The 22,875-nt window shown below is 36.6% G+C and overlaps 2 protein-coding genes across 2 annotated transcripts; one reads left to right on the top strand and one right to left on the bottom strand.

Annotated features, from left to right (window-relative positions):
• The first annotated feature begins 2,092 nt into the window (after nt 1-2,092).
• On the top strand, nt 2,093-9,999 carry LOC113040635 (transient receptor potential cation channel subfamily A member 1-like). Its single transcript, XM_026198925.1, has 27 exons — nt 2,093-2,215; nt 2,612-2,762; nt 2,886-3,061; nt 3,171-3,278; nt 3,356-3,464; nt 3,570-3,715; nt 3,803-3,939; nt 4,032-4,080; nt 4,182-4,281; nt 4,776-4,876; nt 5,036-5,205; nt 5,367-5,531; nt 5,663-5,777; nt 6,012-6,178; nt 6,256-6,346; nt 6,431-6,490; nt 6,560-6,658; nt 6,737-6,807; nt 6,878-7,031; nt 7,314-7,403; nt 8,094-8,263; nt 8,355-8,484; nt 8,623-8,805; nt 8,892-8,960; nt 9,055-9,159; nt 9,386-9,495; nt 9,783-9,999. Exons 1-27 carry the CDS (start codon nt 2,093-2,095, stop codon nt 9,997-9,999), a joined length of 3,366 nt encoding a protein of 1,121 aa, XP_026054710.1.
• On the bottom strand, nt 9,338-22,631 carry LOC113117721 (dnaJ homolog subfamily B member 6-like). The gene is made up of 10 exons (XM_026286617.1): nt 22,490-22,631; nt 15,651-15,736; nt 15,359-15,468; nt 14,322-14,384; nt 14,066-14,173; nt 13,522-13,689; nt 13,115-13,268; nt 12,658-12,728; nt 10,672-10,800; nt 9,338-10,585 (listed from the first exon to the last, which is right to left on the bottom strand). The coding sequence occupies exons 2-10, from the start codon at nt 15,716-15,718 to the stop codon at nt 10,518-10,520; spliced, it is 939 nt and encodes a 312-aa protein (XP_026142402.1). The 5' UTR covers nt 15,719-15,736; nt 22,490-22,631; the 3' UTR covers nt 9,338-10,517.
• Nucleotides 22,632-22,875: the final 244 nt, after the last annotated feature.

Here is a 22,875-nt window from a genome sequence, read left to right as displayed (position 1 = left end):
ATATATACAGTTGTGCATGATTTTCTTTGTTCGTTGTGCTAAATACAATCACTGCTGGAAAGCAGTCAAATATGTGGAAGATGCTGGAATATCAAAGAATGTGCAGGAGCTGATTTTTTTCTGAAGAACAGCAGGCAGTTGAACTGTTCAGGACAAACAAGGGACTCTCTACTATCACGAAACATCATCCAGGAAATGACACACAGTATTAATATGTAAACTTTTGAACGGGGTCATTTTTATAAATTCAGTTATCATTTTATTATTCATTACATTTATATAGCGCTTTTGTAGGCACTCAAAGCGCTTTACATAGTCAGGGGGTATCTCCTCATCCACCACCAGTGTGCAGCATCCACCTGAATGATGCGACGGCAGCCATAGTGAGCCAGAATGGCCACCACACACCAGCTTACTGGTGGAGAGGAGACAGAGTGATGAAGCCAATCAGCGGATATGGGGATTGTTAGGAGGCCATGGTGGTCAGAGGCCAATGGGCGAATTTAGCCAGGATGCCGAGGTCACACCTCAACTCTTTTCGAAAGACATCCTGGGATTTTTGATGACCACAGAGAGTCAGGACCTCGGTTTAACATCTCATCCGAACGACGAGACTTTTTTTTTTTTTGTCTTGTGGAGTATATATAAACATCCATTATGTGAAATAGCTTATGCAAGACAGTACAAAAAAAAAAAAATAACATGCAATTTTCATGATCCCTCTTATTTTATTAAAATTATGAACATTTTGCATAATCCTCAAGGGGTATGTAAACTTATGAGCAAATTAAACTTATTGTATCAGTTTAATTTGCATTAAACTGATACATTTTATAATACATTTTCTTGTTAAATGTACTCCAGTAATCTTTATACATTATATGTTTTTCACCATTAGATCATTAGATAGAAAACAATAAAACTAGCCAATTCTGTTTCTTAGCCCCCATCTGCAAATGTTTACAAATATGATAAGATCAGATCATAAAATCAATAATTATCATGTACTGTAACTAGATATTGAAACGTTATACCTTTTAATCTTATAACGGAAAGGAACTGAACTGTATTGGACCATTTGCAGTCAAGAGATTTTTATTTTTGCTTAGGTAACGCTAGGCAATCTTCATTATGTTGAAATAACATTAAACATTAAATTTGTGCTTTGAAGAAAAACACTTTGGTTTAGTGTTTGTAAGTAAAGCAACAATCTACACATGCTAATAATTAGATTAAACATAAGATGTTTGCTTTATTAACAAAAATAATCCTCACATGATTTGGTGGTTCTGCTCCAAATAACATGATTGTAATAAAACAATATCTACATAGTTTAGTTTTTGTCATATTTTGTAGGGAGATACAACAATACTGTATCGCCAGGCTTTAATTGTACTGCTCACGAAAATGATCTTCATGAACAGTAATGACCCATGAACATAACCAGGGTTTATGCCTCTGAAGTACTCACAGGAAATGATCGTAGACTTAAAATGGACCACTCTGATGGTAATATGTAACCTTTCAACTCCTAAATCCTAGAATGATATTTACAAATCTCACAAGTAATGCTTTATTTATTGAATTACTTGAGAAAAAAGATGGATGATGTTAATAAAATATAATTAACATGAATTAAAGAGAATAACAATAATATCCTTTCATACATAAAACCTCATAATGTAATATAGATTGTGGAACTTGATTCTCAGCATCCATAAACTAACGTATTTGCTCTTTTCTAAGTGCACCAGTTAGTCTCATTAGGAACGAGCTGGCTGCATCAGAAAAATAGTAAAGGGCTCTATTGCGCTCTCTCTCTTAGTGAAGCAGTGTAATCTGATAACCAGGACACATCTAACCACACTATAAAAACCAACTCACTGATAGCAAAAAAGCCACACACAAACCAATACATAGGAGATTCCAAATGGGTAAGAATGGGCCTCTGCAACTTCTTCTTCTTTTGTTTGTGTGTTGTTTATCTGATGCTCTGATCTGTTGAAACTTTTATTTTTGAAAGGTTAATATTATGGGACGTATAACAATAAATGACCTTTTCTCTTGTTTTTTTTCATAGTTGACTTGCAGGATGACTAAAGAAAGTGCAGAAATGACAAACATCTCCAAAGCTGAGTCGAAATCTAGACAACAGTCATTCGATAGTGCAATGGATGGAGACGAGAGCAACCAGATGTCTGTAAATGTATTGGAGGTACTCAGCTCATCTAAATTCACTAATTTATACAGAAATTATACATATACCTCTAAAAAATTTGGGATCAAGATTTCGATAGTGTTTTTTTTTTCTTGCTTTGATTGCAAAATTACAGTGTCATGTGATCATTCAGAACATTTCTTATTATCAATGTTGAAAACAGGTGTGCTGCTTAATATTTTTGTGGAAACAGTCATATGTATTTATTCAATTGAAGGTGTCCTTTGTAAATGAATGGATTAATTTCATATAATGCAATAGAAAATATTGGATAACTTTTCAGAGAGGGAGCATTCTGTGCCATGCCTTTCAGTTTCCCGTGTCTGATAGTACTGTGAGATGACAGCTTGTGCAGGTGGTCTAACGTTCCCCATGACTGAATTTTAAACGCAGTGGACTAAGCAAGGAAATGTAGTCGCTCTGGAGAAGCACACCAGGTACCTGGACATACGAGACAACACCGGTGCCAGCCCAATGCACTACGCTGCATCCATGGGACACTTTCGCATCATCAGACTAATAGTGCAGATCACTGGACAGCAAGGTAATAGAACCACACCTTTAGACATGTATTTTAGTTTGAATTAATGACAGAATACAAGTGTAAACTATTGCTGTAAAGAAGCTAAACTAAATCAAAATAAAAATCTCATTTTTGACAATGCAGAGCTCAATGCCAGGGATGAGGAGGGGAACACACCTCTTCATTGGGCTGTGCAGAAGGACCAGCCAGGAAGCTGCTCTCTGCTTCTGACTCTGGGAGCAGATCCTAACATCCTAAACAACAGCCAACAGTCACCGTTACATATGGCAGTCAGCATGGGTAAAAATTTCGTGTTAGAGGTAAGTCAGCCTAGTATTATATTATTTTCCATAGTTGTGTTTTTCATTGGAAGCAATATATTTAGCCTCTCTATGAAGATTACATAATTAAACTTTTGGTTTCAAAAAGCAACTTGTCTCGCATAAACAAACCGATGTGAACCTGGAAGGTGACATGGGAAACACGCCTGTCATTTTAGCTGCTTCTTTGGACAACCATGAGGCTCTGGTCATACTGGTAAGTTGGTTTGAATGGTTTGAAATATTCTCTGTTTTTTGATGATAATAGCCATATGATCGATGTCTCTCTTTCAGTACAAACATGGTGCCAAGTTCTGCCGTCAGAACAAGCTAGGTCATTTTGCGATTCATGCTGCTGCTTTTGCTGGAGCTAAGAAATCCATGGAGGTCATTCTTCTGAAAGGTGAGATTTTGTATCACTTAACCGACTGTGTATTCTGAGCCTGAAACATTATATTAGTGCTTCAAGTCTAAAAACCAAGTGTCTTTTGTTTCTCATTTTCCACAGGAGAAGAAGTTGGTCTGTCTATTGACACCCATGTGAACTATGTGGATAAATCTTGCAGTAGTCCACTTCACCTGGCTGTACGTGGAGGAAATCTTGACATCATTAAACTCTGCATTGCATATGGAGCGAAAATTGACCAGCAGCAGGTAATGGAGGATTTTGTCCTAAAACAGACACCAACAGACAAAGTCTAATCAGGTAATTTGGTAACCTATTATTTTTTTCTTTTACAGTGTGATAAATCCACTGCTCTCCACTTTGCATGTAGTCAAGGTGCCATTGAGGTTGTTAAAGTCATGCTCTCGGCTTATCATAAAGTGTGCGATCTTATCAACATCACTGATGGGGCCAACCAGACACCTCTACATAAGTACTTAAACTTTACCCACTAAACCTGACTGAACGAAACTAAACAAACCAGCGTATCTGAAAAATCTCTCCTTGTTTATTTTCAATTTGCAGAGCAGCGATTTTTGATCATTTTGAACTCTCTGAGTACCTTATATCACAGGTATGGCAACTGCAGTTGTTTGAAAGTGAAATGACTGTGCTAGTAAAATGAAACATGAAATTCTGAAAATTACTGTAAAGCCGGATAATATCGTTCCGCAGGGTGCCGACATTGATTTTGTTGACTGCAAAGGCCATTCTCCACTTCTTCTGGCAACAAGTTGCGGAGCATGGAGAACTGTCAATCTGCTCCTCTCCCATGGTAACCTTATTAAATGAACACCAATATTTATAGTTCATTATTATTTATAATAATTATTCTAATTATTGTGATAATTTTACATCTTATAACAGTTGTTCTCACCTTTCCCTTTTTGATTCCAAGGACCCCATTGTAGACAACAGTGAGGGTGACATTTTCCAACACCTTGTTGCACTTGTGATCCCAGTCAAAAAAATAGCCAGTCTTATAAAAAATGCTTTTGGAATCAATTCTGTGGTATCTGTGCTAACTGAAGACAAAAAAACTAAAACTAAAAACAAGTTAACAAAAGGATTGAATCCAAGATCTGGTAATAGCATAGAATACTGAGAGATTTCCACAAAAGGCCAGTCATTTTTGAACAGGAACACTGAATTAAATAAAGGATTTTCAGGCCCTCTGGTTAAGAACCACTGTCTTAATGTCTTATTTATTAGAAGCATCTAGATAATAATAAGAAATAACACTAACAAACTGGTCTATTTGGTTTGTAGGAGCTGATCTGAAGAAAAAAGACAAATCTGGATGCAACTTCTTGCATCTGGCCATCTTGCAGCCCAGGGGTCTGAAAAACCTGCCCACAGAGGTACTGCAGGTAAAATGCACAGGGCTTTAAGAGACCGTGCCCATGTTTCACTGAATAACTCGTTCTCACAGCGAAACTTAAGCCACTGCTGCCCTCTACTGTTAGTTCCATTAAAAAGCGGTAGAAGATTGTGTGAAGTTGATTAAAGTCCCTTTGATTTCTCAACAGCACGAGAGTGTGAGAGAGCTTCTCAATGATGAGGATACTGAGGGCTGTACTCCTCTCCATTACGCCTGCAGACTGGGAATACCAGAGTCTGTGAAGAACATGCTGGGGTTAGAGGTCTCACTGGATCAAAAGTCCAAACAGAAGAAATCTGCACTTCATTTTGCGGCCGAGTGAGTCTGTTAGTGTAAAGATTCGGGAATGGCAATGAGAAAACAGAAAAGTGCATTTGCATTTGCCAGTCTTCTCAAATAAAACTGAAGGGAAGCAGCAAATACATATTGTAGTAAGGTGCATTATTTTATCTTTATTTTATTTTTTTGTTTCTGATGAGATATGGGAGGATCAACACATGCCACAGGCTTTTGGAGATGGTGACTGACACCAGACTTCTGAATGAGGGGGATGAGAAAGGACTGACCCCACTGCATCTGGCATCTCGCGGAGGTCACGTGAAAGTAGTCGAGCTTCTCCTACGCAAGGGGGCGCTGTTTCACAGGTACAAGCGCATGCACAATTCACTTTTTAGTGAAATCAAATTCAAGAACCCTGCTTTACACACTTTCAGTATGATCCTATTGAGCAATGTCAAATTTGCATGCATACTTTACTTATATGCTTTATGTTTAGTGACTATAGAGGATGGTCATGCCTTCATCATGCTGCATCTGAAGGATACACACAGACCATGGACACTTTGTTGACATCTAACATCAAACTTCTAAACAAGACTGATGGAGATGGGGTAGTTTGCCTAATTTGCTAAAAATTTCTGACACAACTTGGTCACTGCTACTGCAAGTTGTTTATAGAGAATGTATATAAAGGTGTCAGTAAGAGTTTATATATATATATATATATATATATATATATATATATATATATATATATATATATATATATATATAGAGAGAGAGAGAGAGAGAGAGAGAGAGAGATATTAAGAAATAAACTGAGGAAGGATATTGATCTCTTTTAGAACACAGCTTTGCATCTGGCTGCTAGAGCAGGTCATGTGGCAACAGTAAGACTGCTGTTATACAGAGGGGCCAAGATCCTCCTTAACAAGAATGATGCGTCTTTCTTGCACGAGGCAGTACATAACGGGAGGAAGGAGGTCACCAATACTGTGATCGAGAGTGACAGGTCAGCTTGGCCAATTTCTAGAAATGTTATAATGTGTTTCCCAGTTTCTTCACTTATCTCCTCTTTGTTGAATAAAGATGTGTAGAGGCGATGACAACGTACAAACCAAACTCATCCAAACGTTGCATTGTCATGGACATGATTGAGTTTCTTCCAGACTCTTTTAAAGTGAGTTTTCTTCTGCCGCTTAAGCCTGACACTTAAATTGAAGGTTGAACCCTCTAACCAGCAGGGCATTGCATATTTCCCCAGCATCTTCTAGACTCCTGCATAAAGGAATCAGAGGAAGATGTTAACAGCACCAATTACTACGTAAGTTTCCTTTTGTACTGGATGCATAAGGTAACAACCTCTACAGCTAACACTTTGTGTGTTCTCCAGATTGAGTACAATTTCAGGTGGCTTCAGCATCCACTGCAAAACCTTAAAAAGACAGGCATGAAAAAAGACAACACCTACAAACCTCTCAGTGCACTAAATGTGGGTACTTTACAAAACCTATGTTATAGCTGTGTTAGTTGTGAATGGCCACGTTCAGAAAATGTGTCTCCGCTACAGGCTATGGTGAATTTTAACCGTGTCAGTCTGCTGACACATCCGGTCTGCAAGAAATATTTGGAGATGAAATGGTAAGTGGAAACCTGAATCTCATATTTTGATATCTCAGCATCCCGAGCTAAAGAACGTTTTGTTCTACAGGAATGCCTATGGGATCAAAGCACATCTGCTCAATATGACGGTGTATGCGCTGGGGGTGTTTCCTCTAACGTATCTCATTGTGAACCTGAAGCCCACACTGGTCACTGCAAGAAATGTCACATCAGTCAACATGGTCTGCACGTCCCTGTACAAGGTACAATATACTAAAGCAGAGTTTCTCAAATAGAGTCGTGGAGGGCCACTGCCCTGCAGAGTTTAGCTCAAACCCTGATCAAACTCACTCACGTGTGATTTTCTAGGGATCCTGAAGACCGTGATGAGCTTGCTCAGGTGTGTTTGATTAGGGTTGGAGCTAAGCTCTTCAAGGCATTGGCCCTCCAGGGCAAGATTTGAGGAACCTTGTACTAAAGCAATTAATCAAGAAAGTCAAAGAAGAAGAAAAAACTACTATTACGCAACTTCTCTTTCTATACAGCAATCCTATGTAATCACAGCATGTATGTTCCTGGTTCTTGCAATGAATATGTATGCAGTTGGGAAAGAGATCCTGCAAATAATTCAACAGGTTTGTTTATATTTCCAGTCTTACCTGTATGTAGTCAAATAAAGCAAGCAAGCAACTGAATGGACCGTCTTGCGGAAATGTTTGATCTGCAGAGTTGATACTGATCAAACCAATAACTGCATGTAACCGGTTAGATTTTTATATTAGATTTTCTAAAAATTATGATCCTACGCAAAAGACGTTCTTAATTAATAACGCGTTATAATCTCAGCGATCACCAACACAACATAAATGGTCAATAATGTACACAAAGCACAATTATAGACATAAACATGGATTTTATCTAACATTTACTAACCTTTTGCATAGAAGAACTCCATCATTGTGGTAAAATTAAGTTATATGCCTACCCCAAGTTTAGTCGACGTGTGTTTTGTCAAGTTTACATGTTTCGAGATTCTGAATAATCTAGATTTCATCAACATTTTGGCAAGATGTGGAAGTTTCTTTGAATTTCTCTCGCAATCTTCTAATTGGTCAGTTGAGTAACGAGAAGAGCGACACGCCTGAGTTACAGTGTTATAACAATACTAATAAAGATGATGGTAATGCATAAAGTGCAATGTAATATAATTTTGAGGATGCTAATCTTATCAGTTGACAGCTTCACCACTTCATGTGCTTGAAAAAATCTGCAATTTAATGTACTGTGAGCCTATTAATTATAACTGTCTTGTCTTTCTTTGCAAGCGGGTGAATTATTTGCAGGATCTGTCTAACTACATGGACTGGGGCGCTGCGATCTGTTCTCTGGTGTTCGTGGTGCCGCTGCTGCTGAACGTGAAGAGTTCCTGGCACTGGCAGGCTGGAGTACTGGCAGCTCTGGCCTCCTGGATGAATCTCCTCCTCTATCTCCAGCGGTATTGGCCTGCTAGAGGGACTAATACATCCAGAGAGCAGAAGCACTTCACACAATCTTCAAAGTCTTATCTGTGTCTCTCATGTCTTTAGGTTTGAACGGATCGGTATTTATGTGGTAATGTTTCGGGAGATCTCACGGACGCTCCTGAGCATTATTTTGCTGTTCTTTTACTTGATATTGGGATTTGCATTGGCCTTCTATGCCTTGATGATCGAACAGGTGCGTATATAAGTGTTACTTAATGACAATTACGGTGAACTTAATAAAGACTAATATTACAAGTTTTGGACATTTTGGAACACTAGCTTGAATGTTTAACTGTATTGGTTAAGTTTAATACATGAATTAATTTTGCAGCAACATTTCGGGAGGATTTTCCTGTCACTGCTGCAGACCTTCGTCATGATGGTGGGAGAAATCAACTACCAGGACAATTTCTTGAAACCCTTCCTGCAAGGAGACCTTCCTTTCCCCCTTTTGACATTGGCAATCTTCGTTTGGTTTGTCTTACTTGTGCCCATTCTTCTCATGAACCTTCTGGTAAGTCCTAAAGAAAATAAGATCTGAATTCTCTGAATCTTAAAAGTTCCACTATTACATATTAACCTCCTATATTTTGAGTTCAGATTGGTTTGGCTGTCGGTGACATAGCAGAGGTTCAGACAAATGCATGTTTGAAGAGGATTGCAATGCAGGTAATTCAGCACCAACACACTAATACTGTGTCCTAATAATAAGAATATTTTCCCCCCTCTAAAAGCAATTATTTGTTGTCCTTCTACTCCACAGATTGAACTTCACACTAATCTAGAAGAGAGGCTTCCCTATTGGTTTATGAAACGGGTGGACCAGGTCACCGTCAGAGAATTCCCAAACAAATGCTTCAGTGGAAAGGTCAGACAGCACAACACAATAATGATAAGATAATTTCATGTTTCAAAGGGCAAACCAACTTTAATAATTGTGCGGTATATGGTAAAACAATGCATGCTTTCAAATAACAGAATCAAACTCCAACATATAAAGCTATATAAAGCATTTTATGAAAAATAACATAAAATAAAAAAATGCAGTTACTTTCCATCACTCGTTAAGGCAGATTTAATTTGTTTGTGAACAGAAAAGATGGTTTTTCTGTGGGAATGAGGTGAGGAAGTCCAGGACCCGTCTCAGTCCTACAATCTCCCAGTTAACTCCACTGGAACGGGAGCTAACCAAACAGAAATACAGGTAACACCAATCTGACGCAAAACTTCTTCAGCCAAATTTAAGTGAAGCAGTTCCTGAATCAAACCCAGAATACCTTAGCCAGGGTAAAACCATATTTAATTCTTGACAGGAATAAAATCTAAGCTGTAAGGGATGCAAGTAGTGCATTCAGTGAAATGTACTGTTGTTTAACAACATATCGATTGTTCAGCTGATAGACAAAAACTTCATAAAACAGTTTTGTAAGGTGTGATTTTCATCTACAGTACATTTAATTTATCTTGACCGTGTGCTGTGAATCTTCTCAGGATGAGGGAGATGTCAGATTCCATGGAAAAGCAACACAACCTGCTAAAGCTTATAGTGCAGAAGATGGAGATCAGCTCTGAGGCAGAGGAACATGACGGACCCCCAGTCTTTCAAGAACTGAGAGAGAAACTCCTCAGTAGGAGCAAATGGGGTCCACTGCTCAGGGCAGTGACCGCCAGAAAGAAGGGAGTCTGCAAATTCATGAAAACGTCATGAACAAGCAATTGTTTGAACAGAGTCGTTATATTTACTCATAAACTGTGATGATGTGGCTCATATTTCTCAGTGTGACCTTGCTTCTGTACAACTAACAACCAAGGCTGAAACCAAATCCCAAGCATCTAGCATTGTGTCTATAAGGAGTGTGTTAAATGTTACAAGTTTCACCATAAATGAAACTGAAGACATGTTTTATTAATGAAAATCATTGTACATTGGTTTTGTTTATTAATAAATTGTGGGGATCATGTGAATCAGAAATGCTTGCTTGCACAGTTCAGTTTTTTTTATTTACGAATCAGTCACAGTTCTTCAGAGCAGATGATTTACTATTTGTTATCAATTAGTATCGGCATAAAAAACGTAAAATAATAAATTTGACCTTTGCATCTAAAAAATAACAAACAACAACAACAACAAAAATGCTAGCGAGTTTTCCCCAACCTCGACACAGAATATCCACTGCTACAGTATGTCAGACTATCAGTCCTATGAGTTTAGATGCAGAGACAAATTTAGGACTCTTTGGTCTTTTTGGTCTCTCCCTTCATCGTCATTCTCTTCCTCTTGACTCCAGTTTGCTCTGTTGAGATACATAACTTTTAAGTATCACAAGGTTCATGCTCGAGCTGCAGGAATCTCACACGGAATATGAAATAGGCTTCTGACCTTTGCCTGTAGTTTTATTTTGCTCCTCTCTCTGAGCTGACTGCCTTGCAGAATGTGAGGAGGAAGAGGAGTCAGGGAGCTCCTTCCTCTGTCTGTGACCCTCCAGCATGCCTATCTCCTGGGCTTTTCCTAGAGAGAGGAGTGTGGTTTAGTTTAGAAGGCCGGAGAGCACGATTTTAATGTCTGTATTTAATTTAAAAAGAACCACTTTTAATTTATTTTACTGTCTGTTTTGATGAGGATAATTCTGTGTTATGTATACTACATCCAGAGACAGAGATGCATTTAGAGAGCATAAAACACAAATCACAATGCTTGTTAGTTTAGTTAGCCATGCATTCTGGTAGCACTGCAGCCAGCTTCATTTGGTCAAGGACATTAAAAAGCAACAGCTAATCAATTTAGTTATTCCGCATTATGAAATTCACAATAGTCTGCCAAGTATGTTACACTGTCAAAGTCCAGAAAAGTATGAAAGACATCATAAGAATAGTCCATCTGCCATCTGTAGTTCAACCGTAATGTGAACACTGTTTGCGAAGAAAACTAAATTAACGACTTTATTCAACAATTCCTTTGTCAACAGTCTCCTCCGTGTCTCTCCACATCACTCAAACTGCCTACACTCTTCTGTGTCAGCCGCACCACAAGGACGTGCTGTTTTCTTTCAAATCAAGGCATAAATACACGTAGAAACAGCGCATCTTTGTGGCGTAGCTGACACAGAAGAGCACACGCAGCATACGGTGATATGGAGAGAGACAGAGGAGACTTGTTGACAAAGGAATTGTTGAATAAAGTCGTTATTTTTGTTTTCTTCACTTACAAAAAGTATTCTGGTCGCTTCATAACGTTACGGTTGAACTACTGATGGCAGATGGACTATTCTGACGATGCTTTTCATATTTTTCTGGACTTTGACAGTGCAACTTGAGTAACTTTGGCAGTCTATGGGACAGTCATAAACCTCTTGGTTTTCATCTAAAATATCTTAAATTGTGTTCCGAAGACAAATTAAGCTTTTTCGGGTAAGGAACGACAGGGGTAAGTGATTAATGACAAAATGTTCATTTTGGGGTGGAGTAACCCTTTAATAATGATCAACATAAATTCAGCACAACGGAGTTGAGGTAAAAATATTACTCACTCTAAACTCCACATATTTTGGTATAAAAGAGTAGAGCATTGTTAGTTTTAGCAAACGAGCCTCAACACACTCCTGTAATGATTGGATTTGAAATAAAATCAAAGATCACTCTCAGTTCAAGCAAAATTACAGACTGCAGAGCTGCCACATCCCCAAAAAGGATGAAACTCATTTATTTAGGTTCAGATTATTTTACAAAGTACAAGGTTCCTTGAATGGTAATAAATCAGTTATATTATTTACTCCGATTCTCATCAGCTTATTTAGTAATAACATTACAACTAAAAACAACATTTGTTGTCTTACATGCAAAAATGAGAAAAAAATAAACAAAACATTTTCATTAATTAACATTAATAAAAATTGCATATCAGTACATTGAATCTAGCACTCTAACAGCATTTACAAATATGTTTAACAAATTAATAAGACAAGTTGCTATAAGGTTACATACTCCAATTTCACACTCCACACAGTTGGTAAAATCATGCACAATGCACAATCCTCTTTCTCCTTTCAGCCCAAAGCACTACTGAAAATGCTATGTGCATTCATGAGGACACTGTAACACAAAGTGCTTGCGAAAAGAAAAACTACTCTCACATTATGGTCCCAAATACAAGTAAAATGACACATTCTGTGCAAGATACTGACAGTACCCATTTATAAATATATAAACAAAAAATGTTCAGAAGCAAAAGTCTAAAAATGAAGAAAGTAAAAAACAAATGCAATGTACAGACATCTGAAAGATAGTACTAACATTGTTTGAGCTCAAGTTTGTGCAGAAAGGGCTCCATTATCTTAATTGTGTTCCAATCGCAGCAGTTGTTCCTTACCATTTACGGTTATAGATTTTAACTGTCCATCTTCTTCCACTTCCACACGTTCCTGTCCATTCTCGATGATTCTACAGAAACAACAGCACATCTATCAATTACAGGGAAATGTTGCTTATATATTGGTTTGACGTTGCTTTTATATCTCAAACCTATCCACCTTATTTTGCAACATGACTGTAAGCTATTTCATGTGAATGTGTGAGACTTCTGATTCATTAGATGGCATAGGTAGACAATTAGAAAAAAAATAAAAGTGCAGTAACTGGTGAAAAATTAATACAATACATAATAATAAACTATATGCAAAAAAGAAAATAAATACCAGGTTGCAGTCTCAAGCAGCATAATGAGCTGTTCTGTACAGCTAAAAATAACTAAAAGCAGATGATACCAGAACCATAGAAAATATGTTAAAAATAAAATTGATAAATTACAACTCTGGAAAGAGGTCTACCTTTTTGTAGTGATTTTCCTGCCATTGATGAATTTAGTGGAGGTTGACACAGAGCGGAAGGCGCCCATGCTTCCACCACCTCCACCTCCTCCAAATGAAGTTGAAGAGAAAGAAGTAAATCCACCTCCTCCCATAAGCCCAAAGGGAGAGAAACCTAATGAAAAAAAAAAAAAGTAAAGAAAAAAAGAAATACTTTGGCACAAAAAAAAAATAAAAAAGTTGTTGTCCTGATGCACATAACCTTACACCTGTAAAAATATATACACCCAGACATTTGACTTCTAGTACAAGTTTTAGATTTTTTTTGGAGCTGGTTTTGCTCTTTATTTTGAGCAGTTTGTGTTTACACTTTTACATTAATTGAAAAGATTTTGAATTGAAGCACAAACACATTTGTAACATCTGACCTGCATCAAAAGATGAAAATCCTGCCCCAAAAGGTGGGAATCCCCCAAAGCCCCCAAAGAAGGACCCTCCTGTTCGGCTCCTGCTCATGCCCCGCTGGTGGTGGTGGTGGTGGTGATGGTGGTGATGTCGACCGCCACCAAAGAAGTCATTGTCAAATGGATCGCCACCTAAAAATGTCAAGAATTCCAGATTGTATTTCCACAGCATGAAGGTAAAACCTTACAGATTTATGAATGAACCGCTCATTTTAAAAGCTTCACGATCTATTTGTTTATGACATCTGGTTCAAACATTACAATGCTCATGATACATTTTTAACTCTACATTAAGTAAATCCAATTCACCATCTAATGACTCTTCAACAGCAATGCTATAGAAAAACACTAAGTTACTGCAAAAACTGAAGTTCAATTACAAAATTCTGAAGTAATTCTTCTCTGGCACATAAGGTCTATGGAATTGCGTGAGAAAATCTACTTTGCCAATGAAGGCACACACACACACAAAAAAAAAACAAAAAAAAAACGGTAAATACAAACTCACCAAAGAATTCGGCAAATGGATCTTGCCCGCCAAAGAATTCCCTGAATACATCCTCTGGATTGCGGAATGTGAAAAAGTGGTCATTATTAAAGTGTCCTCTTCCTCCTCCTGTCCAAATGAAGAAAAAAGTGACAGGTTCAAACATAACAGACTTGGCATATTGTCATATCCTTTATATACTTATATTTATTACAAAATAGGAATTAATTAGGATCAAACACCATATCATTAAAAATCACTGTAGGATGCAATTTACCTCCACCTCCACCTGGAGTTAAGCCTTCTTTTCCATATCGATCGTACAAGTTCCTTTTGTTTGCTGAAGGAGAGTAAACCAAGAGTTAAGCAATGTTCTCATAGTTAAGCAAAAATACTAACATAAAATGTGAAAGACCGTATAAATCGTTTTCACGGCAGCTGTCAGTAACCTGGTAATTATATTACTCATGCACCAGCCCTGATTCACACCTTGAAAGAACCAGACACAGTGGCTGCAGTAAAATCAAGCATTATTCATTTTTTTGAATTTGAAAAATGTTTATCATAAAACGCAGCGGCTACAATTGCTGAACACAACCCCTCTTTATAAAGGAGTGTCTCAAAGTCTGTCCAAGACAAATAAGGCTTTGTTTAGCAAAAATAATTCAATACTTTCTCTCGCAATTATATCAATAGGTAATTATAGTTTATAAATTGCAGGCATCAGGCAGCTACTAATATGCAGGACATTGAAAACACTTTTGAATGTGCACTCTCGTTTTACTTTCACTTTCAAGATTCGCAACACACAGGCTCTATACTACGGAGCGGCAGTTGTACCACACATTTTACAAGATTCGATTTTTGTCATTGGTGCTCAGGATCTACAAATCATTCGCCATTGTCCTCTCAGTTATCTCTCCTTCCTCTATGTATGTGGTAAGTGAACTTTCAGGTACTGTAATATAACAGTCTACCGCTAGCAAGTGGCTAACCATCTCTCTTTAGTGGCTTAGTATAACACGTTATTTGTTTTCCGTGCCTTTCTGCATATGGATTCACTGTAGACATCGTCAGATGCCAGTTTAGTAGACATTGCCCAAATCCATTTGATATAGCTCATTTAAAACTTTAACTGTTACTGCTAGCACAATTTTTAGAAAGGCTCAACAGGCTCAAGGATTTCTTTCAGGCCATTATATTATATTTTCAAAGGTAAAAATATATATTTTGAGGTAAATATCTTAAATGAAAAGCCGTAAATGAGCATTTTGTTTTTATTAGCCTTTTAGAGTTCCTTATGTTAGGACTTACCATCTGAAAGGACTTCATAAGCCTCTGAAAGCTCTTTAAACTTCTTTTCTGCCTCATCCTTGTTATCTGGATTCTTATCTGGGTGCCACCTGAGAGCTAGTTTCCTGTAACTACAAAAGAAATACATGATGGAGTGATAAATAAGACAAGACGGGCAGAATACCACATTTAACACAAGCAAAAAAATCATTAATGCTTCTATATTCTACATTTGAATTACTTTTACATGTTAAAAAGGAAACAATTTTTAGGGATATTAATAGGACTAAATGAAACCAAAGATGAAGCTTACGCTTTTTTGATTTCATCTGGAGATGCATTTCTCTGCACCCCTAGAACATGGTAATAATAGTCATCCATGGGCACCGACTTCAATGGCTGGCAATCAGAAGGTGGATAAACAAAAATATAAGAATTATTAGCACAATTCTGCAGGCACTATGACTATATAAATCATACAGTTTAATATGGTGCATGAATTTCTAAGTCCTTTAAATGTTTAAGATCAAAACTTAGCTGAAAAACCTGTTGTATTCAATCTCACTGTGAAATCTTTATTGATTTTTATCAAATAAATATATGAATAACTTCTTTACTGTTATTACTATTTAAAGATGAATATTTACAGGACTGAAGCAACTTTATTTGATTATCCACAGAATTTTTTTTTTTTTTTTTGAAAAATCATGTTAAAATGTGAATTTCCAAATATGATACAATGAGCTTTTGAATAATATTTTTCTGTACACCTCTCAATCACTGCATTGTTTCATGTCATGATGAGTTTGTTTACACACAACACACATTTTCAGTGCTGGTAGAGGAGGACACGTGCAAAATAAGAGACAGCAACGTGCTTTGGATGTCACATTGCCATTACCCCATTAACACTATGATAAAATACATTTATGAACAATTATTTTTGGTGCATTGCAAATAGACAGCCACTAAAATAGACTGAATAAAAACAACAAAGGCATAGTTCACCTACAAAAATGAAAGAAATTTTGTAGCCTAATGTTTTGCTTATTCTTTTGTTCTTCCAAACCTGTATGACTTACATTCTTCAGTGGAACACAAAAGAAAATGTCTGGCTGAATGAAAGTCTCTGTAACCATTCGCTTTCATTTTTGAACAAAACATGCAATCAAAGTGAATAATGATTGAGGCGGCCATTCTGACAAATATCTATTTTTGTGTTTCGCAGAAGAAAGAAATCATGCAGATTTGGAAGAACATAAGGGTGAGTAAATTAACACAGACTGTTCATGTCCGGAGGAACTCTCTCTTTGAAGCTTCTCTAGTTCAACAAGCTAGCCAACTACCAACAATATTAATAAATCCCATTAATACCTTCCTGACACTGAGATAAAGTTGGTTTGATGTTGGATATTAGACAGATATTCAGCCTTGAAAAACTTTAAAAGATCATTAAAGATTTAGTATAATGGCAAAAAACGTGCTTTGTTTAAATTGTTTTTAAATGTTGAAGAGAACACACAGTTGTGTATGTCTTTTTCTGCCTTGATGTATGGCAACTCAGTTTTACAACGTTATGGCACAGGATAGGGGCCATCTACAAAGTTCAAAACGGAGAGAAAAAAAATATTCAATGGTTCCACATCCAAAAGCTTAACTGTTGAAAAAAAAAAAAAAAAAAAAATACCCTGTACACACAAGACCTTGAAATGCACACGCACAAACACTCATCTCTCATTTGCTAAACAACAAATGCTAGGTATTGTAAAGAATAACTAGATAGTAAAGTTTGTTTTCAAACTTTAAGTTGGCTTGAAAAAGCCTGGCCAGAAAGTTAGAAAAATGTAGAAAGTTTGAAAAGCTTAAAAAGTTTTAAAAATGTAAAAGTTTGAAAAGTTAAGAAGTTTAAAAAAGAAAGTGATTAACATATTACTAGCATTATAAGCAAGTGACTACCATGTCGTTAGCATGATTAGCAAAGTTGTTAACATGTTTCTAGCATGTTGAGAGCATGATTTTAGCATGATTAGCATTTTGCTAGCATGTGACTAGCATGTTTCTAGCATGATTAGCATGTTGCTAGCATGTCGCTAACATTTTGCTAGCATGATTAGCATGTTGCTAGCATGTTTGTAGCATGATTAGCATGTTGCTAACATGTTTCTAGCATGATTAGCATGTGGCTAGCATGTTGTTAGCATGTTTCGAGCATGATTAGCATGTTGCTAGTATGTCGCTAACATTTTGCTAGCATGATTAGCATGTTGCTAGCATGTTTGTAGCATGATTAGCATGTTGTTAACATTTTAGTAGCATGATTAGCATGTGGCTAGCATGTCTCTAGCATGATTTTCATGTTGCTAGCATTTTATTAACATGATTAGCAAGTGACTAGCATGTCGTTAGCATGTTTGTAGCATGATTATCATTTTGCTAGCATTTTGCTAGCATGATTAGCATGTTGCTAGCATTCCACTAGCATGTTTGTAGAATGATTAGCATGTTGTTAACATTTCGCTAGCATTTTGTTAGCATGATTAGCATGTTGCTAATATGTTTGTAGCATGATTAGCATGTTGCTAGCATGTCGCTAGCATGTTTGTAGCATTATTAGCATTTTGCTAACATGTTTCTAGTATGATTAGCATGTTGCTAGCATGTTGCTAGCATTTTTGTAGCATGATTAGCATGTTGCTAGCATGTTTCTAGCATGATTAGCATGTTGCTAGCATGTTTCTAGCATGATTAGCATGTTGCTAGCATGTCGCTAACATTTTGCTAGCATGATTAGCATGTTGCTAGCATGTTTGTAGCATGATTAGCATGTTGCTAACATGTTTCTAGCATGATTAGCATGTGGCTAGCATGTCTCTAGCATGTTGTTAGCATGTTTCTAGCATGATTAGCATGTTGCTAGCATGTCGCTAACATTTTGCTAGCATGATTAGCATGTTGCTAACATGTTTCTAGCATGATTAGCATGTGGCTAGCATGTCTCTAGCATGTTGTTAGCATTTTTCTAGCATGATTAGCATGTTGCTAGCATGTCGCTAACATTTTGCTAGCATGATTAGCATGTTGCTAGCATGTTTGTAGCATGATTAGCATGTTGTTAGCATTTTAGTAGCATGATTAGCATGTGGCTAGCATGTCTCTAGCATGATTTTCATGTTGCTAGCATTTTATTAACATGATTAGCAAGTGACTAGCATGTCGTTAGCATGTTTGTAGCATGATTAGCATGTTGCTAGTATGTCGCTAGCATGTTTTTAGAATGATTAGTATACAACTAGCATGTTGCTAGCATGATTAAAATGTGACTAGCTTGTGGCTAGCATGGCTAGCAAGTGACTAACATGTTTCTATGCTAATCCAGGTAAAACCAGTTGATTCAGTTAGAAACCAGCTAAGACCAGCGTGACAGTGGCCAAAACTACTTTAAAACCATGTTAAAAGCATGTTTTTGACATGATTATCAAGTTACTAACATGTTGTTAACATATTTCTATGATAATCGAGCTAAAACCAGTTGATTCAGTTAGAAACCAGCTAAGACCAGCTTGACAGTGGCCAAAACCACTTTAAACCATGTTAGAAGTATGTTTCTAGTCTGATTAGCAAGTTACTAGCATGTTATTAACATGTTTCTATGATAATCTAGTTAAAACCAGTTGATTCAGTAAAGAAAACCACCTAAAACCAGCTAAAGCCAGCTTGACAGTGGCCAAAACCACTTTAAACCATGTTAGAAGTATGTTTCTAGTCTGATTATCAAGTTACTAACATGTTGTTAACATGTTTCTATGATAATCTAGCTAAAACCAGTTGATTCGGTAAAGAAAACCACCTAAAACCAGCTAAGACCAGCTAAAGCCAGCTTGACAGTGGCCAAAACCACTTTAAACCATGTTAGAAGTATGTTTCTAGACTGATTAGCAAATTACTAACATGTTGTTAATATGTTTTTATGATAATCTAGCTAAAACCAGTTGATTCATTAAAGAAAACCACCTAAAACCAGCTAAGACCAGCTAAAGCCAGCTTGACAGTGGGCAAAACCACTTTAAACCATGTTAGAAGTATGTTTCTAGACTGATTAGCAAATTACTAACATGTTGTTAATATGTTTTTATGATAATCTAGCTAAAACCAGTTGATTCATTAAAGAAAACCACCTAAAACCAGCTAAGACCAGCTAAAGCCAGCTTGACAGTGGCCAAAACCACTTTAAACCATGTTAGAAGTATGTTTCTAGTCTGATTAGCAAGTTACTAACATGGTATTAACATGTTTCTATGATAATCTAGCTAAAACCAATTGATTCAGTAAAGAAAACCACCTAAAACCAGCTAAGACCAGCTAAGGCCAGCGTGACAGTGGCCAAAACCACTTTAAAACTTGTTAGAAGTATGTTTCTAGTCTGATTAGCAAGTAACTAGGATGTTGTTTTCATTTTTCTATACTAAACCACCTAAAACCAGCTAAGACCAGCTAAGGCCAGCGTGACAGTGGCCGAAACCACTTTAAAACCATGTTATAGGAATGTTTCTAGTCTGATTAGTGAGTAACTAGCATGTTGTTAGCATGTTTCTATGTGAATCTGGCAAAAACCAGCTACAAACAGTGGATTCAGTAAAAACCAGCTAAAAACCAGCTAAGACCAGCGTGAGAGTGGTCAAAACCACTTAAAAACCAGTTTGGGAGACTAGCCAAAACAACTGATCAGCTTAGGCTGGTTTTAGCTGTATTCTCAGTAGAGAGTTTTTAAGGTTTGCCCTGGTAGTAGACAGCTTAAATATATTATAAGCCTTATTTTTCAAAAGTTTGTACCCCCGCAATGAAAGTCTATGGGATTTAAGGTGGTTTTGGTAGTCTGGTTTACGAAAACCATAAGCCGAATCAGTTAGAAAAGATATAGCAACCCGAGTCAGACCAGTCTGAAGGTCTGACCCGAGTTTGGTGGTTCTAGCTTGAAAGCTCTAGGAGGAGATAGTGTTTAAAATTTGGCTCAGAAGAATAATAATAATAAGATTAAATAGTAGATCAGTAAGTTGGCTTTTTCAAGCCAACTTAATAATTATGTTATTAAGAATTATAATATTTTAATTTTGGAACAAAATAGATAAATACATTCACATTTGGCATTCAAAGCTGTTACTAAATCCTAAATTAAACGATTTAAGTTTTAATATCATAGGTGATACAGATTAAATGATAACAAGATTGTAATGTAATAAATGTATGTAAAATACATATAGACTTCCATCCCAAATCCTGATTTACATATGAGAGTAAAATCTGCATGGAGATGTTCTTCTAGGACACAGTAACTGTAGGGATGCACGATTAATCGAATGTGATTAATCGTGATTGTCATGTGCATTTAGTCAGTAAAGTCGGTTCTGTGATTAGCAGTAAATCTCAATCACCTGCTTTCATTTACTTTATTTCATTTAGTTATCTGACAAGCTATGCAAAATCATGTTCATAATCGCAGATGATATAATTGTAGGATTATGAAATCGTCTGCGATAATGATAGCTGTTTGCGTCTCTTCTCAGTGAACTACGGCTCTGTTCAGTAAATGCTGCTCCATCTGAGAGCATGTGAATATACCACATTTAATAACATTTCAACTCCAGATTCACTTCATAACATCAGTCAAGCGTTTAAAATAAATCCTTTTGTGAGATGATGTGGCTTCTTGAACAGAATAATTAAGGCACACAATAGCTCTTTGTATTCTAAGCACTGATAAAGCCTATGTCGAGTAGCTTTTCATTATATATAATTTATTATGATGAAAATTGTAATAAGAACTTAAAAAAAACAATAGTCGTGCGTTTATTAGTCAGGCTAAATGAATGAAAGCAGTTAAATCTTCTGTTTATTCAGCTGCAGAGATTCAGGCATTTCAGCGCAAGAGCGCCCTCTGGCCTTTGGATGGAGATTTACTGCTGATCACAGAACCGTGCTTCAATGAAAGATACGCATTACAATCACAGCTTCTGCCTAATCGTGATGTGATGCCTTTGCGATTTTCGGTTAACTGTGCAGCCCTAGTAACAAGTCACCTTTTGAAGCTGAAAATTGAAGCTGACTGTATTAATTTTAAATTAATTTATTAAAAGTTTGAATTTCAACTTAAAAACCCTTAAGTATTTTTCTCTAGGGGGCAGTAATACTGGAAAATCAATTGAAGGCTTCACAAGCTTTTCTTGAATGTCAATAGCATGAATTCTGCATCTCCTTTGACAATGGAAACAACTGGAAAATGTTTTTTGAGAAATCTGTAACAAGACATAACCTTTGAAGTTGAGACAAGCATGTATTTATTTTAAACTAACTGATGTACTGGTTTCATTTTTAATAGTATGTGTTCTATTATAGTCCTGTGGCTAAAACCACCATCAAAAAAAGTTTGTTTAATCTGTAACAAGTCACATACTATGATGTCTATTTCTTTTAAATGGATTTATTTATTGATTTAAACAGTTTTTTCTATTATTCATATATTTATAAATCGTAATAATATAATAACAACCACTACAACATATCTTGTTTACATGTTTCTTATTTAAATTCAAGTGAGCGTTATAAGTGTATTTTTCTGGGTATCAAAGACCTTGACACATAAATGTATCTTGTTTGGTTAACAGTAAGAAATGGTTTTATCCTTCCACACAGTGTTTATAGACGGTCCCTACCTGGCCTAAGGCACCACTGAGCGTTACAACATATCGAGGAGGATTAAAACAAATAAACTGCGATGGGTTTTCAGTTTTACGTTCTAAAACTTGTCAGATTAAGCAATTTTTACACAAATATACTTATCCACTAAGAATGTATTGATGTTTTCGAGGCTGAATATCGTATAATTTCCAGCACCAAACGAACTTTATCTGTCTTCCAGACTGAATAAAAGCTTAATCATTTTTTATCATACACTTTCAACAGACCAAAAAAGGGATATATCTGAATAGTGATATAACTTGCTGTTATTCATTTTTCGACCTGGCAACCTTGGCATCTTTTAGATGAGCTAGCCAGCTAGCATCAATGCTATGAGCGGGCGAGCAGGTTTTATTATTATTTATCTAAAGAAGCAAAGCTCTACCCTAAGCCTGGACACATATTTAACGCTTAACATACCTTGTATTTTCACTGCCAGAGGCAGCTGCTCTGTTTTTGGCTTGCTAACCTCTGCCTGTGCGACGCTGTATCGAACTGATGTGACAAGCAGCAACGAAGCGTCCGGAAATAACACGAATCTTCTAGGTTTTTTTTGCTAGATTTGACGTCACGTCCTGTTTGAGTAATTCGCTTTTGGCTCCAGTCTTTCTGAGGAGATAAATCATTTTAGTGGACGAGTTTGACAGCTGTTAAAAACACATACAAATTATTTAAACAAACAATTTATAGAACAAAGCCAGAAACAACGACAACAAAAAGAGTTTATTAAACCATTTATTCAAAAAAGCCAGTGTTTATTCAGGAAGTTTTCTGATCCTAATATGACCACACACGCACGTATAAAC

The sequence above is a fragment of the Carassius auratus genome, chromosome 2, assembly GCF_003368295.1.
Source record: "Carassius auratus strain Wakin chromosome 2, ASM336829v1, whole genome shotgun sequence".
In the NCBI taxonomy this organism is placed as follows: domain Eukaryota; kingdom Metazoa; phylum Chordata; class Actinopteri; order Cypriniformes; family Cyprinidae; genus Carassius; species Carassius auratus.
The sequence above is the reverse complement of the archived record's forward strand: the minus strand, read 5'-3'. Positions and strand labels throughout refer to the sequence as shown.

Excerpts from the sequence above, each read along its gene's own strand:
- LOC113040635 (XM_026198925.1), top strand. The coding sequence starts at position 2,093 with ATGACTAAAGAAAGTGCAGAAATGACAAACATCTCCAAAGCTGAGTCG. Across the intron at positions 3,465-3,569 it reads GGAGGTCATTCTTCTGAAAG|GAGAAGAAGTTGGTCTGTCT; the intron begins GTGAGATTTTGT and ends CATTTTCCACAG. Across the intron at positions 8,806-8,891 it reads TTCTTCTCATGAACCTTCTG|ATTGGTTTGGCTGTCGGTGA; the intron begins GTAAGTCCTAAA and ends TTTTGAGTTCAG.
- LOC113117721 (XM_026286617.1), bottom strand. The coding sequence starts at position 15,718 with ATGGATGACTATTATTACCATGTTCTAGGGGTGCAGAGAAATGCATCT. Across the intron at positions 12,729-13,114 it reads AGGAAAATCACTACAAAAAG|AATCATCGAGAATGGACAGG; the intron begins GTAGACCTCTTT and ends TTGTTTCTGTAG. Across the intron at positions 10,586-10,671 it reads AAATAAAACTACAGGCAAAG|AGCAAACTGGAGTCAAGAGG; the intron begins GTCAGAAGCCTA and ends GTATCTCAACAG.